This window comes from Canis lupus, chromosome 26 (assembly GCF_048164855.1).
Source record: "Canis lupus baileyi chromosome 26, mCanLup2.hap1, whole genome shotgun sequence".
Classification (NCBI taxonomy): Eukaryota; Metazoa; Chordata; class Mammalia; order Carnivora; family Canidae; genus Canis; species Canis lupus.
The window spans coordinates 28,650,258-28,664,278 of NC_132863.1; the positions used below are offsets into that span (position 1 = coordinate 28,650,258).

The 14,021-nt window shown below is 42.0% G+C and overlaps 1 protein-coding gene across 2 annotated transcripts in view; it reads left to right on the forward strand.

Moving 5' to 3' along the window:
• The window catches only part of RPRD1B (regulation of nuclear pre-mRNA domain containing 1B), a 51,679-nt gene extending 38,176 nt beyond the window's left edge, over positions 1 to 13,503 (forward strand). Inside the window, exons 7-8 of one of the 2 annotated variants that reach the window (XR_012018573.1) lie at positions 5,891 to 6,121; positions 10,901 to 11,038. Coding sequence is in view for 1 of the 2 variants with exons in the window: in XM_072800993.1 (XP_072657094.1) it covers positions 10,901 to 11,050 (150 nt within the window). In the remaining variant the exon portion in view is untranslated. Of the gene's footprint in view, positions 1 to 5,890; positions 6,122 to 10,900 lie in introns of both variants that reach the window. The other variant, XM_072800993.1, reaches the window with a different exon arrangement.
• The last annotated feature ends 518 nt before the right edge of the window (positions 13,504 to 14,021 follow it).

Consider the following 14,021-nt stretch of genomic DNA (forward strand, 5'->3'; position numbering starts at 1 on the left):
TTTATCACATGGAGCCTTCAGGGGCACGTTATGTCCTTTCTGTGCAAGAATTCTTCAGTAGACTGGCTACAGGTGCCCTTCTCAGGCAGCATGCTTTGCCTTTTTAATATTGAACAGCATTCACGTGAGCACACCCGCACCACTACCACTGTCCCTTTTTAATTACCCCATTTTCTCTCGCTGTCTTTACTTCTGAACCCACTGCAGCTTGGCATGCATATCTACATTCTCCTGCAGTGGGTATCTTCAGACTCTGCCACTACTGGTCTGGACTCAAAAGCCAAGATACTAATCCCCCCACCCCACCCCCTTGTTTCCTTTTCTCTTTGTGGTCCTCTCTGTAGCTCGTAATACTATTCATTACCCTTTATGTGTTTTCCTTCTCTGCTTTCTGTATACCACCCTTGCTGTTCCAGTTTTATTTTGTGTGTGTCCCTAGTAAGCTTTTTTCCATCCTCACCCTGTAAATATTGGTATTTTAGACTTTTTCTCATTCTGTCCTTGTGTGACACACTTGAAGTGGCTTCAGCCACCACCTGTGTGCCAGTGGCTTAAATCTAGATTTTTAGCCCAGACCCTTCCTTGTGCTTCAGACCTATATATCTTATTTCCACAGACACCTCACATGTCATATGACCAAAATAAACCATCCTCTTCTTCCAACCTTTCCTTTCCTTCTTTTTCCCTGTCTTGGAGAATGGCGTTGCCATTCTTCAGAAGCAGACTCCAGAGCTCATCTGACACTGCTCCCTCTTTGTCCCACCTCCCAGATGGGTCAGTCCAGCCTCCTCCTGTTCCAGTCTCCTCCTCAGCCCCTGTGCCACACCTCTGCCAGACAGCCTCCTGTTGCCTGAGTGCTCCATCTGAGTGGTCAGCAAGCCCTTGTGATTTTCATCACCTCAGTCCCTTCTCTACATCTCTTTCTCTATGCCCATCACCTTAGCCGCCACTGCCACCACCTCTCCCCTGCTTGCCTGTACTAGCCTCTTTGCAGACCACCTGCAATTTGTTCCTATGTTTTGTAACTCTTTCTTCACATGGCAACTCCGTGGTTTTTTTCAAAATGTAGCTCTGAGCAGGTCATTTCCCTGTGTAAACATTTAAATGGCTTCCCCTATTCCTGGAATATAAGCCCAGATCCTTGCATGTTCCTGCCACACGCTCCATGCCCTGGCCCATGGCTTGCCTCTGCTGACCTCATCAGCCATATCTCTTGTCATGTTCCATTGCATTTTGTCTGTGCTGGCCTTTTTGGTCTCCCAACTTTACAAAATATGCTGTTCCCTCTGCTTAGAACACTCTACCGCCTTTCCTTCCCACTGGTTACCCTCACCTTGTTGATTCCTATTTCATCATTTATATTCCACATCAAACAGTATTTCTGCAAGACCCTACCCCCATCTTTACCCCGTAAAACCAGGTTTCTCCTCTGTTCCCCTCATATGTACTGGCCTATCTCCCTGTCTTTTTTCTTCAGAGCACCACATGGTTATCCTGTTTATGGATGATTTGATTACTTCCCTGACCAGACCATAAAGTCCTGTCTGAGTTGTTACTCTTTCATCCCTAACCTTATACTAATGCTTAGCAGAGTGTCCTGATCTCAGGTGGCTGGTATGATTGCAGTTTGGTTCATCTCTAGGCTAGGTCAGACTATATTTTTGATGAGATTCCTTTCAAAATGGTGATACTACCATGAGATCTAGGCTTTACTGCTTAGACAAATTTTTTCCTCTCTCTTGGCCCTTTAGATTGATGGGACTAGGCTGTGGTATTACCTAGTTATAAAACTTTGTGACTTTTTATCATGGTCTTGGAGGTTGGGGGGCTTTTTTTTTTTTTTTTTTTTTAAGATTTTATTTTCTTATTAGAGAAGAAAAAAGAGCCTGAGCACGAAGAGAAGAGAAGCAAAGGGAGAGAGAGAAACAGACTCTCTGAGTACAGAGCAGCCCAATGTGGGGCTTCATCCCAGGACCCCAAGATCATGACCTGAGCTGAAGTCAGATGCTTAACGATGGAGCCACCCAGGCGCCCGGAGGCTCTTTCATTTACTCAAACCAGTTTCTAATAAAGGTGTTAAATTTTCAGGACATACTCAGATGACTTGTATGAAGAAAGATCTTTGTATTCCATTAACACTTCTCTTTTTCTTCAATTCTGCATGCCTTTTCTTAGCATGCAAATCAGGAAGACTAAGGACTGCTTATAAAACAATAAACATGGGAGTGGTGGTGATGGTTCCTCTTGCCTTCGGATCTGCTGATTTCACACTGAACAGTTTATAGCACATGCCTGGTCTCATTCAAATCTGGCATCACCCCATGGTGAGGCATAGTTTCCATTCCCATCTTAAATGTAAGGATGCTTAGCTCTCAGCAAGGTGAAGTCATATGGTGCACCACAGGCAAATGGTAGAGTAGGATTTGAACTTGGATTTTCCGACTTCGTATTTTCTGTTCTATCACAGCAACCTCTCTCTGGTGGGAGAGATGTGACATATCCTCAGTCTTTTGGAGGAACCAGGAAATATATTTCCTTCCTTTTATTTTTTTATTTTTTGCTTATGGAAAGAAATGGTCTTTTTATTGCTTGCAGAGAAAACCGTATCCAGATGCAGCACAGTAACCTACAGGCTGCCTTGCCCCAAGCAGACCTTCTGGCACTTAAAATTATAATCAATATCACCTAACATTATTCTGCGTGGAAAGTGCCCTTTACCTTTCTACCCTTTGCTTCTCAGCTGCCCTCCAGGAAGGCTTGACTCTGTCAGTATTTGGCTCAGAAGGAGAAACCATAGGAAGGCGTGCATCTCATGTTTGTGCAACATCCGTAACCTAGTTTTCCATGAAAATGGTTGTTAAGGAAGCAAGTTTTGGGGGGCTTTGTTACTTGCATAAAACTTAAGATTTTTAAAAAATAAAACTTAAAATTTTTAACATTTGACTTAAAAAAAAAACAACACTTACTTTGTTTGTTTGCTCAAATGGAGGGGAGGGGCAGAGGGAGAGGGAGAGGGAAAATCCTAAGCTGTCTCCATACTCAGCATGGAGCCAAATGTGGTGCTCGATCTCACAACCCTGAGATCATGACCTGAGCCAAAATCAAGAGTTGGAAGCTAAACTAATTGAGCCACCCAGGTGCCCCTAAAAAAAAATACTTATTATAAATCATAAATAGTTCTTGTACTTTAGTAGCATGGTTTTTACCTGTTTTTATATAATGAGGGACCCGTGGCATAAATATAAGCATATTCGGAGGACCCAGATACATTTTTAAAATAAATCTCTATCTCTTTTTTTTTTCCTCCTCTCTGTTAATTAGGCTCCACGCACAGCGTGGAGCCCAATGCCGGGCTCAAACTCATGACCGTGAGATCAAGACCTGAGCCAAGATCAAGAGTCAGACACTTAACTGACTGAGCCACCCAGGTGCCCCAAAATAAATCTCTTTTTAAAGCATTTTATGGATATCTGTTAAATTGTACATATTTAGTTTTATGAAGTTTGAAAATCTGTCCAGTCCTAAAATTGACTTTTTTTGTTAGTATCATTTTTATTAATTTAATTTTGTACAGACATCATCTTTTTCTTCTTTTCTGCAAATCCCTGTCAGAAGGGAGTTTTTGCTGCAGAAGTAGAAGCTCCCTTAAACCTTTTGTGTGGAGGGTCTTCTAGGGAGAAAAACATCCTGAAGACACTTTGTGGTATAATTCCAAGCTTACGAAGCCCCGTCCCATTTGACTCCTCCAGTGGATGGGTTGGATTGCCCTGAGAACATTCCTCTAATTATAGCCATTTTGTCATTTTCCGTTCTGGGAAATATTTTGTGTTTACCTTTCTTACGGGTTTAGTAATGGAGCTAAGAGGCCCTGAGCACTGGAGCTCGAGCCACAACTTCCTCCTTTTCTCCTATCTTCCCCAGCGTCTTACTCAGCAGCTCCAGCCTTGCTGTGACACCCTAAAATGTATCATTTTGAAATGTTTCAGCTGCCACTGAGTTCCACGGGAGCATGGAGCCTGCTGGGGGAGAGGTGCAGATCAGTGATGGTTTTTTTGTTCCTGCAAAGATCTTTGAAGAGAACTTAGAAGTGCTATTCTTATTTTCAGTTGGAAGATTTATATATTTTCCCTAAAAAACAAAAGAAAGAGAAGTACATTAATTGTGGTTTAAGTGAGGCTATGATTTCTAAGTGTAGATCCTGTGTGCTTTAGTGGCGAGAAGTAATAAGCCTCCTGGCAGGATGAAGGGGGCTGACTCGGGGTGTTAAATAATTTTAGGGTGAGAGTCAGCTTCCCCTTTCTGTTTGGCTCTCAGCCTTCATGAGATTAAGCAGTCCTTTGACTTAAATTCAGTATGGCAGGTCACCTTTAAAACAGGGCCCTTCATAAACTGTTTCGTGTGTAATAACCCTTTATGACTCTTAATTGGGAGTAGCCAAGCAGTGGGTGATATTTTATATACCATATGTCCTATAGCACAACAGGGCAAGATAAAGGAAAACGTGGGTCTTGATACTGGAAATCTTGTCTCATCAAATCAAGCCCCTGCCAGTGGTATTATTTCTAACAATTTTTCTTTTCTTCTTTTTTTTTAACGATTTTATTTATTTATTCATGAGAGATACAGAGAGAGAGAGGCAGAAACATAGGCAGAAGGAGAAGTGGGCTCGCCACGGGGAGTCCAATGTGGGACTCGATCCTGGGACTCCAGGATCATGCCTTGAGCTGAAGGTAAATGCTCAACCACTGAGCAACCCTGGCGTCCCTCTAACATAATTTTTCTTATGTTAATTTTTTTATGTAAATTTTCTAGCCAGAAAAAATAGACGTTTACATTTTGATCAGTATTTCTTATAGGAGTTGCTTAGAGGAGAAGCTTATAATTTTGTTTTGAAAATGAAATTCCTGTAGAAAGGTCACGGCAATGTCAGTCCCTGTCATTTCTAACCCTCTTATCTCAGAACTCATCTGCAGCATATCAGGTCTTGCCTGCTGCTCCCAACCAAAAAAGGCAAAGAATGTGGAAGCCTTGCTCCCTTTAGCCAGTTGTCTTAGTGCTCCATGATTGTCTGTGTTCGTACAGCGTCAGCTGAATCCACAGGAAGCAGGGGGTGTTGGACACGTTTTCTACTGCATGATCAGAGCGTCTGTGAGGCAAGGTTCCAGAGCTTTGCCAGGAGCATAAATCCTAGGCATTATCTCAGAACTGCACACTGGGCCTCACCCTCTGTGTTTTAAACATTTCTTGGCAGTCAAATAAACCCAGGCAGTTTATCACAGGTGCCCACATCCTCCCCTCCTCCCCTCCAGGATCCTGAAACAGAGGGTAGTGGCAGCAAGTCTAATAGAATCTTCACCTGTTTCATGGCTCTCCACGGCTCTTGCTGCAGTAGATGCATGCAGCTGAATGGCAGCCCAGCCCACTTTGCCTCTTCCACCAGCGGGTATAAATTATGCATAATCAGGAAAGGAAGAGGGAGCTTCAGGACCCCTTGGATTTGCCTTGTCTCCTCTAAAAATAGGTAGTAGGGAAAAGGCAAATATCTGAAGATGGGGTACAGAAAAGAGACCCGGTGAGTTGTGATTGAGAGAGAGAGAGAGAGAGAAAGCTGACGAGCAGGAATGCTGCAGCTGTTCTCCTACTGCTAGAAGTCATACAGGTCCTGATCTTATACATTCCTGTTCCAGGCAGGATAGCATGTTAGAGGCATAGTCCTCTATTGCACACACATGTAAGGTATTTTAAACAAGGAGCGTGTGACCACCTTGCCACATCATTTCTCTAGCTGAGTGTGGTGCTTGGTGTACTAAAGAGGTTGTAGGATATAGTGTACTTAAATGAGTTGGAGGATTGTGAACAGGTCTCATCACGTTGATTTTTGTGATATCAGGAAAAGAAGCCGGATTTCTGCTGAGGGCACAGTTTGTTACCTTGTAGCTGCAGAGCTTGTGGACCGAACTTTGGTTAGAAGACAAACTGGTAGGTTGAGAAGAAAGATTCTTGGGTTTTCGTGATCTGTCTCCTCTACCTGACCAGAACCAAAGAGAAAAACTGTGGAAAGGCAGCTAGTGAGGAAGTGCTGCCGCCCAACCAGGGGAGCCTGGCAGCGAGAGAACTCAAGGCAAGTGAGAGTTGGAGTTGTGTTTGGGGGATAGTTTTGTTTGGGTTCAATCACAATTTTTTTTTGTTTGTCCACAGTGACATTTATAGATGACTTTATTTGGGAAAACACAATCTATTTTTTAAAAAAAATAATTAAAAAGAAGGGTAAGAGATCAGTCTGTTACTACTGAATCTATTATAGGGGACTTAAAAATTTATTACTATTCAGTTTGACCTAATGAGAGTTTGCCATGAATTCTTACCTGCTCATCTCTTATCATAGCATTAAGCCATGCAAGTGTCCCAGCCATGCCAGGTGCGTGTTTTCACAGTTTTCAAGGCAGTCTTTATCTGTATTTGGATGTTTAGAATCACCCTTGTTTGATGCATTTAGACCTTTTGGCTTCTCTTTTTAGGATGGTTTTAGGTTCACAGCAAAATAGGAAGGTACAGAGGTTTCTCATATGCCCCCCGCCCCTGCACTCCCAACTTCCCCCACCAATGTGGTGTATTTGTTACCGTTGATGAACCTACATGGACACATCCTAATCACCCTGTGTCCATACTGTAGGGTTTACTCTAGGTGTTGTACATTCTGTGGGTTTGGACAAATGTATGATGGCATGTGTCCATCATTATAGTATTTTCACTACCCTGAAAGTCCTCTTTGCTCTGCCTATTCATGCCCCTAATCCCTGTCTCCACAGTTTTGCCTTCTCCAGAATGCCATATAGTTGGGCTCATACAGGTATATGGCCTTCTCAAATTGGCTTCTTTCATTTAATAATGTGCATTTAACATTTCACCATGTCTTTTCATGACTTGCTATCTCCCTTCTTTTTAATGCTGTGTAATTGTTGTTTGGATATACCTAAATTTATTAGCCCATTCACCTACTAAGCTTCTTGGTTACTTTCAGGTTTTGGTAGTTATGAGTAATGCTGCTGTAAACATTCAAGTGTAGGTTTTTGTGTGGCATAAGCTTTTACTCCTTTGTATAAATACTAATGAGCATGATTGCTGGATCAGTTGTTAGAGTATGCTTAGTTTTGTAAGAAACCACCAAACTGTCTTCCAAAAGAGTTGTACCATTTTGCATCCCCACCAGAATGTATGTGAGTTCCTCTTGCACCACATCCTTGTCAACATTTGGTGGTGTCAGTGTTCCAGATTTTAGTCATTCTAACAGATGTGTGGTGGTATCTTGTTTTAATTTGCATTTCTCTGATACCAGATGTCCTTTGCAAACATTCTCTCCCACTCTGTCTTGTCTTTTCATTCTGTTAACAGTGTCTTTTGCAGAGCAGAAAAGTTTTCATTTCAGTGCAATTGAGCTTAGGCGTTCTTTCATGGATCAGGTCTTTGGTATAGTATCCTAAAAGTCATCACCAAACCAAAGATCATCTAGATTTACTTCTGCTGTCTTCTAGGAGTTTTATAGTTCTGTGTTTTCGATTTAGGTCTGTGATTTGTTTTGAGTTAATTTTTGTAAAGAGTGTAAGATCTGTGTCTAGATTTGGTTTTTTGCATGTGGGTATCCAGTTCCAACTTTTTTGTTGAAAATACTATCTTTTCTCCATTGTGTTGTCTTTGCTCCTTTGTCAGGGATCAGTTGACTATATTTATGTGGGTCTGTTTCTGGACTCTGTTCTGTTGCATTGATCTATTTATCTATTCTTTGGGCACGTATTACATTGTCTTGATTACTGTAGCTTTATAGTAAGCCTTGGAGTCAAGTAGTGTCTGACCTTTGAATATTGTGTTGGCTATTTGGAGTCTTTTGCTTCTCTATGTAAACCTTAGAAGCACTTTGTATTTACATAATAGTTTACTGTGTTTTTGATTGGGACTGCATTGAATCTATAGATCAAGTTGGAAGGAATTGACATCTTTACAGTATTGAGCCTTCCTATTCATGAACATGGAATATCTCCCATTTATTTAGTTCTTTGTATCAGAGTTTTGTAGTTTTCCTCATATGGGTCTTGAACATATTTTGTTAGATTTATACCTAAGTAGTATTTCATTGTTTGGGGTGCAAATGTAAATAAACGCTCTGCTTTTTTAATCATTTTCAGTGACAGTTCCACTTTCATCCTTTCTGTAGTGGGTGCCCTCCTAGGCTCATGCACCTGCTCTGAAAGTAGAAATCCCTATGGAAAGAGTAACCCAGGGGCATGAGGAGGTATATACAGGCTCCATCAGCTTCAGAATAGCCCAGAGGGAGGACTTTAATGAGGAACATGTTTCTCTTAATTAAAACAAAGTTACTTTGATGATACTTAGAATAGGATAGCTGCCTGAGCATGATGAGATACTTTCTCCCAATCAACCTACCCCCCAAACAGGAACAAATGGGTTTTTTGTTTTGCGCGTGTTTGTATGTATGTTTGTGTGTTTGTCTTTTGAGGATTACCTGGGAGAAGATTATTTGACTTAAGGTGGTATCTAACGAGATCAACTGCCTTTTGTTTTAAACTCAGATGGACTTGCTAAGTTAGTGTGAGGGTCACCCAAGAGTGCGGAACCTTGGATTTCTGACCCCAGCTCTGCTCACTAAAGGTCACGTGATCTTCAAACCATTCTTAAGGAATTCTTTCCATCAAATTCCTCTGTAGTTGCCAAGAGGTGGCTCCAAGTCAAGGTGGCTTTCATCTATCAGCTTTGGTCAGAGGATTTGGGCAGGGAGCAAGGAATAACTGTTTAGTAACTATATTTTACCCTTTATGTACATGGAATTCTGAAGAAGTTAATTAAATGAATCCATGTTCAGTAATAGAGAGTTGGTCTTCTCTATTAATTTCCCTTGAAGTGTATAAAACCAAAGAAGAAAAATGTTGCAGAGGGAAGTGCAGGGAACCTTGACATTTTAGATCCTCAGATGTGAAATTAATTTTCAGTTTCAAGAATGAAAGCTGATTATTTAATGTGTGCTTGTAATGTTATGTTTTAAGTATTGTTAATTTATTGGGCAACTGTTGGACACCTGCTGTTTACAGGGCACTGCTGGTCATGGTGAATGATGGATAAAGCAGGGTCCAGTCTTAGCTTCCTGAAGCTCACTAGTTTGATGAAGGAGTCATTATTTATAATTTACATATATCATTATTTTAGTTGTGTTAAGTCTACAAAGGAAAGAAATGGGATGCCAGGAAGGCTTACTTTCTTCCCCTGTATTCATCCAGTGGCTTGTGTGAGCAGTTCTCATTTTAGGTGGAAGCCTTGACTGATGTGGACACAGAGCCTCCCTACCCATACTACGTATCTCTTCTCCCACTACTTTCTTGGACTTTGTCTTTACAACTTGAACTAAGTGTTCTTCATTTAACCTGTTCCCTGTCTTATCACTCTTTCTAGAAGTGCTTAGGCATATACCCTCAAACTCTCTGCCTCTTTAAGAGTGTAGACGGTATTTGGTAGGAAGGAATCTAGAACTTGAAGAACAATCTTATGGGTGGGCCAGTTTCTTCACTTTCAGATAAGGAAGGTGAGGAGAAAGCAAGAGAGAGATCATGAGCACAGTCACATAGCAAGTTAGAGCGAGAGCCAAAACTAACCCAAATCTTTGACTCATTGCCCAGTGCTTTCTCCTACATTCCTGCAGGAGAGGCATTAATCGCAGAGATCCATCCTCAGGAACTTTCCGTCTTTGCAGAAAGACTGAGGAGTATGACACAGCTTGAGAAAAAAAGACCAGCCCCCAAAGGGGTCATATACAAACCTCACCAGTCCCAGGGTTGTTATTCCATACAGACTTACCAAGGGTGCCTTTTGCTGGGAGGAAAGAAAATAGTATACCAAGTTCCTGTCATCAGGGAAGTCAGATTTTAGAGGAGCATAGAAGTCTAACATGTATGAAGAGAGCACCTCAGAGCAGCCTGTTGGGGGTTCAGATGCACCTCCATGCACAGGAGGGCTCCAGAACAGGTGGAGATGGGGCCCAGGCTCCTGGATGAGGAGAGCTTTTCCCGGAGAAGCAGATAGGGAAGTGGAGGCAGAACTTCACTGAGACCGGGGGAGAAAGGTCCCCCTCCAGGCTAGGGCGGAATCCCAAACAAATGGTGCACTCAGACAGTGGCCTATGTGTAGGGGGCTAGAAAGCTGCGGGAAATCTATTTGGGCAGGAGCTAATCTTAGCAGACCTTGAGCTCTGAGCAGTCACAGACACAGGGCAATGCCACACTTTTTTTCTCAAGGAAATAGCTTGATGAAAGCTGGGCTTCTGGAAGATAAGCCTGGTGTGTTGAGGGGAGCCTACTCGAAGGCCTCTTTCGGGACTGCCACAGTTGCTCAGGTATAGAACGAGGAAATCCTTGACATAGGTAGTGGCAGTGGGTATTTTGAGCTTCTGCGGTGCTTGTTTGTGATAGGTGATAGATCTGCATTACTCTCAGTTTAATACAGACTGTGTAGCTTTATAGTAATTTTTCTAGGCATGTTTAGGTGGAGCCCTCAAGATAATTATAAAGCCTGAGCATCTATTTTATTTTATGTTTTGAAATAGATAAGAACCATTTAAGAGAATGCAAATACAAAATGTCACTGCTTTTACTTCCAATCTCAAGTGCAAAGTTAAATACCATTTAATTCACTGTTGCCAGTATTGAATTCTGCTTTCCTTTTTTATGTCAAGGGTTTTTTTCCTTTTGAGAACCCCAGCATTGTAGTTTAGCTGGAAAGGGGAGGAGTGGTTTGGTGGGAAGAAATAGAACAAGAAGCTGAGAGTATCTGTATTGGCTCTTTAAGCCTGACCAGCACCTACAGACTTAACTGCATTGTCTTCTCTTTGTCTCCTTAGGAATATAAACAGAAGCTTGCTCGGGTAACCCAGGTCCGCAAGGAACTGAAGTCCCATATTCAGAGCTTGCCAGACCTCTCATTGCTGCCCAACGTCACAGGAGGCTTGGCCCCCCTGCCCTCTGCTGGTGACCTGTTTTCGACTGACTAGGACAGGTGTCATGCCCCAGATTCCCATCTCTACCAACAGAAAGAAGAGGGCAAGTCATGGTTGGAAATAACCTTGTGGCCCCAGGTTCTGTCCCTCCTTCATCCTGGTCCTGCAGCCTCAAGAAAGAACCACAGACCCTGATTCTCCTCTCCGTCCTCTCTTTGTTGAGCACAATTCAAAACAGTGGCGAGTGGAGTCATTTAGGTTCATATTTGGAAGGAATACAAACTCCCACTTCATGTGTTCATGCCCCTGTTGGTTTTCCATTCTTAGCTCTCTCTTTACACCCAAGAAGTTACGAAAATCATGTGTACTTCTGGAAGCTTTCAGAAGAATCTTGTCGCTTAGGACAGCATTGTGTCACGAAAGCAGCAGCTTTTCTGAGCTGGGCTTGTTCAAGTTCAGTACAGGCCTCCACTGAAGGACTTGCTCTGGTGTCATTGACTTTCCTGGCTACCATCCACCCCAAAGGTTGGAGACACAACTGTCAAGCAGCTTTGCCATAAAGAGTTTGCCAAATCTCATCCTTCCTTTTCCTTACTTCCAGTGACGTGTAGTCAGAGGTGAGGTGTGTTTGTTTTATAAGCTGACTAGGGAATCTAGCAATTAGATTCACAGCTGATCTGGGACATGAAGTTGTAGTTGAGAAACAAGAGTAACAGGGATCACAGGCATGAGTTAAAAATAAGTTACTTACTTCAGGTTCCTACGAACAACCCACTGTCTGAGAAAACGTTCCTAAAAACATGATCTTTTGGCCCAAATCGGTTGTGAAGGCGGTTGTTAGAAATGGCACTGGTGGACCCCAAAAGCTACCGAGTCTGGGCTCTGCACAGGTGTTGCTTTTTCAGCCCATGTCTCTTGGGGAGTAGGGCTCACACTCCTTTCCTTCACTGGGCGCATGTCTACAGTATGGTGAGTAAACATGAACATGTCCCTTGCGAATATGACACTCTGTCAGTTTCTGCCACTGGCCACTGTGCCTGGCCTTGTGCCCGGGGGAGGAGAAGTACTCTGATCAGCTGTGACTGAATAGCTCGGGCAGAGGAAGGGGGTAAGTCACGGATTTTAATTTTGGGTTTTAATTCCACTATCATGCCAGCTGACATTATGACTATATAATGTAGTTTGAGAGGATTTTTACCTTGCTTTTAGTGAAGGTTAGGCCTGCTGACTGGAAATCACTCTGATTTGGCAGGCTTATTTTTGACATTGGAAAGGGCAGAAAACAGTTCGCCCAAATAGTATACTAGGAGTCAGAGCCCAGAGGCTGAAATCCAGAAGCTGAAAAAAGGAATTCAGTGGTGGGGGCTTCAGAATCTCCATTATTTTGAGTTATTTTCAGGATTACCAAAAAGCCAATTACTTGTAATCTTACATGTTAAACATGTTGAAACATAGCCTGTGTTTTAAACGTGTGGCAGGCTTTCCTTTAAGAAGCTCTCCTGCCTGCCATGAAGCAAAAAGGATGAAAAGTCGTAGCAGGTGTTCAGTTTAACTCTCTGTAGAACATAGTAAGTAGCATTTAAGCTGTTTTTTGGATTTGAATACAGACTGTGTGTTTGCTTATTGACACTGCCTGTTGTCCTGTCATTATTGAATTAATGAGTCTCTACAGTTTTTCTTCCCAGAGGCCATAGGGCAGTAGGTGACTTTTCTAAAATTGAAAGATCAATTCTAATATTTGCTGTTTCTGCACATATACCCCCTCCCCATATGGCGTGCTGCTTTAGTCCTACACATGAGCGCTTGTTTTGGAATAGACCCATCTTGGACATTCTCTGTGCTTTCACCAAGGAAGCAAAATGTTACTAGCCATGAATCAAAGGGGTATGGTAGATATTTGCTTCTATCAGCTAGATGAAAATGTTATGACATAATGGATTTCGCCCACTGCTATGTTTTATCTGATTGAGTTTGACCAGCAATTGGTGCATAATTATTACAGCAAGAGCAAGAAATGAAACTGTAGCAATTATGTAAATGAATGAGTTGGCCTCCCTGTTACTAGTGGACTTCCTATAAGGAAGTTAGTTTTGGGTTTTTTGTTTTGTTGTGTTTTTTAATGAAATGCTTTTGTTTTTTAAATTTTAATTCTCCCCGTATCCTCCCCAAGTGTGCTATTACTTCATTTGTTTAATTTAAGTGAACCTTCTCCTTGTATGTATGAGGTGATCGGGTGGGGTGGGGTGGGTGGTTTTGTGTTGTGTGTTTTCTTTACTTGGGGCATCCATAGGCCTCAAAGGACCTTTCCTTTAGGTCATATTCCTCAGAAAGTCTTCATTCTTCTTTTGTTTTGTTTTGTTTTTCTTAAAGAATATTTTTAAAGCTTAAATTTGTATATTAATTTAGGACTTTATTTAGAAGTATAGGCTGTCATTGGTGGCAGCAGTATATTCTGAAATGTCTCATAGATATATATTTTTGAATAAAGATGGTGTTGTTGAACGACATTGTGTGATGTTTCTTTTCCCTGCCTTGTTATAGAACACCTGATGCTTTCTTTGTAAGCAGCGGGTAATTAGTAATCACCAATAGAGATTGTGCTGTCTGCACAGAATCTTGTCCCTTAGGAGTTTTGTGACTGTTAGTGGCCCATAAATACTCAGCACTTACATAGTATTTTCTGGTTCTTTCCAAGGGCCTAATTAGCTTTAATTAGCCAATCCACACAGTGCCCTGGAGAGGTACCTCCATAGTTACATCCTCATTGTACAGAAGTGGGAACCAATGGAGAGAGGTTAAATGACTTTTCCCCCACTACCACAGTCTCTGACAGATTTAAAAAACTTGAAAGTTCTTTGATTTCAGCGCTTTTGCTCACACTGCTAGGCCTCTGGAGAGAGATTTGATTTGGGCAATCCAGTGAAAGCCACTCTGAACTGTTAAAAAAAGAAAGACCTGAGATAATCATATATCCAAGTGGCATGTCTTTTAAAAACATTTTTGTGGGTTTCCTTTCTCCTTTCCT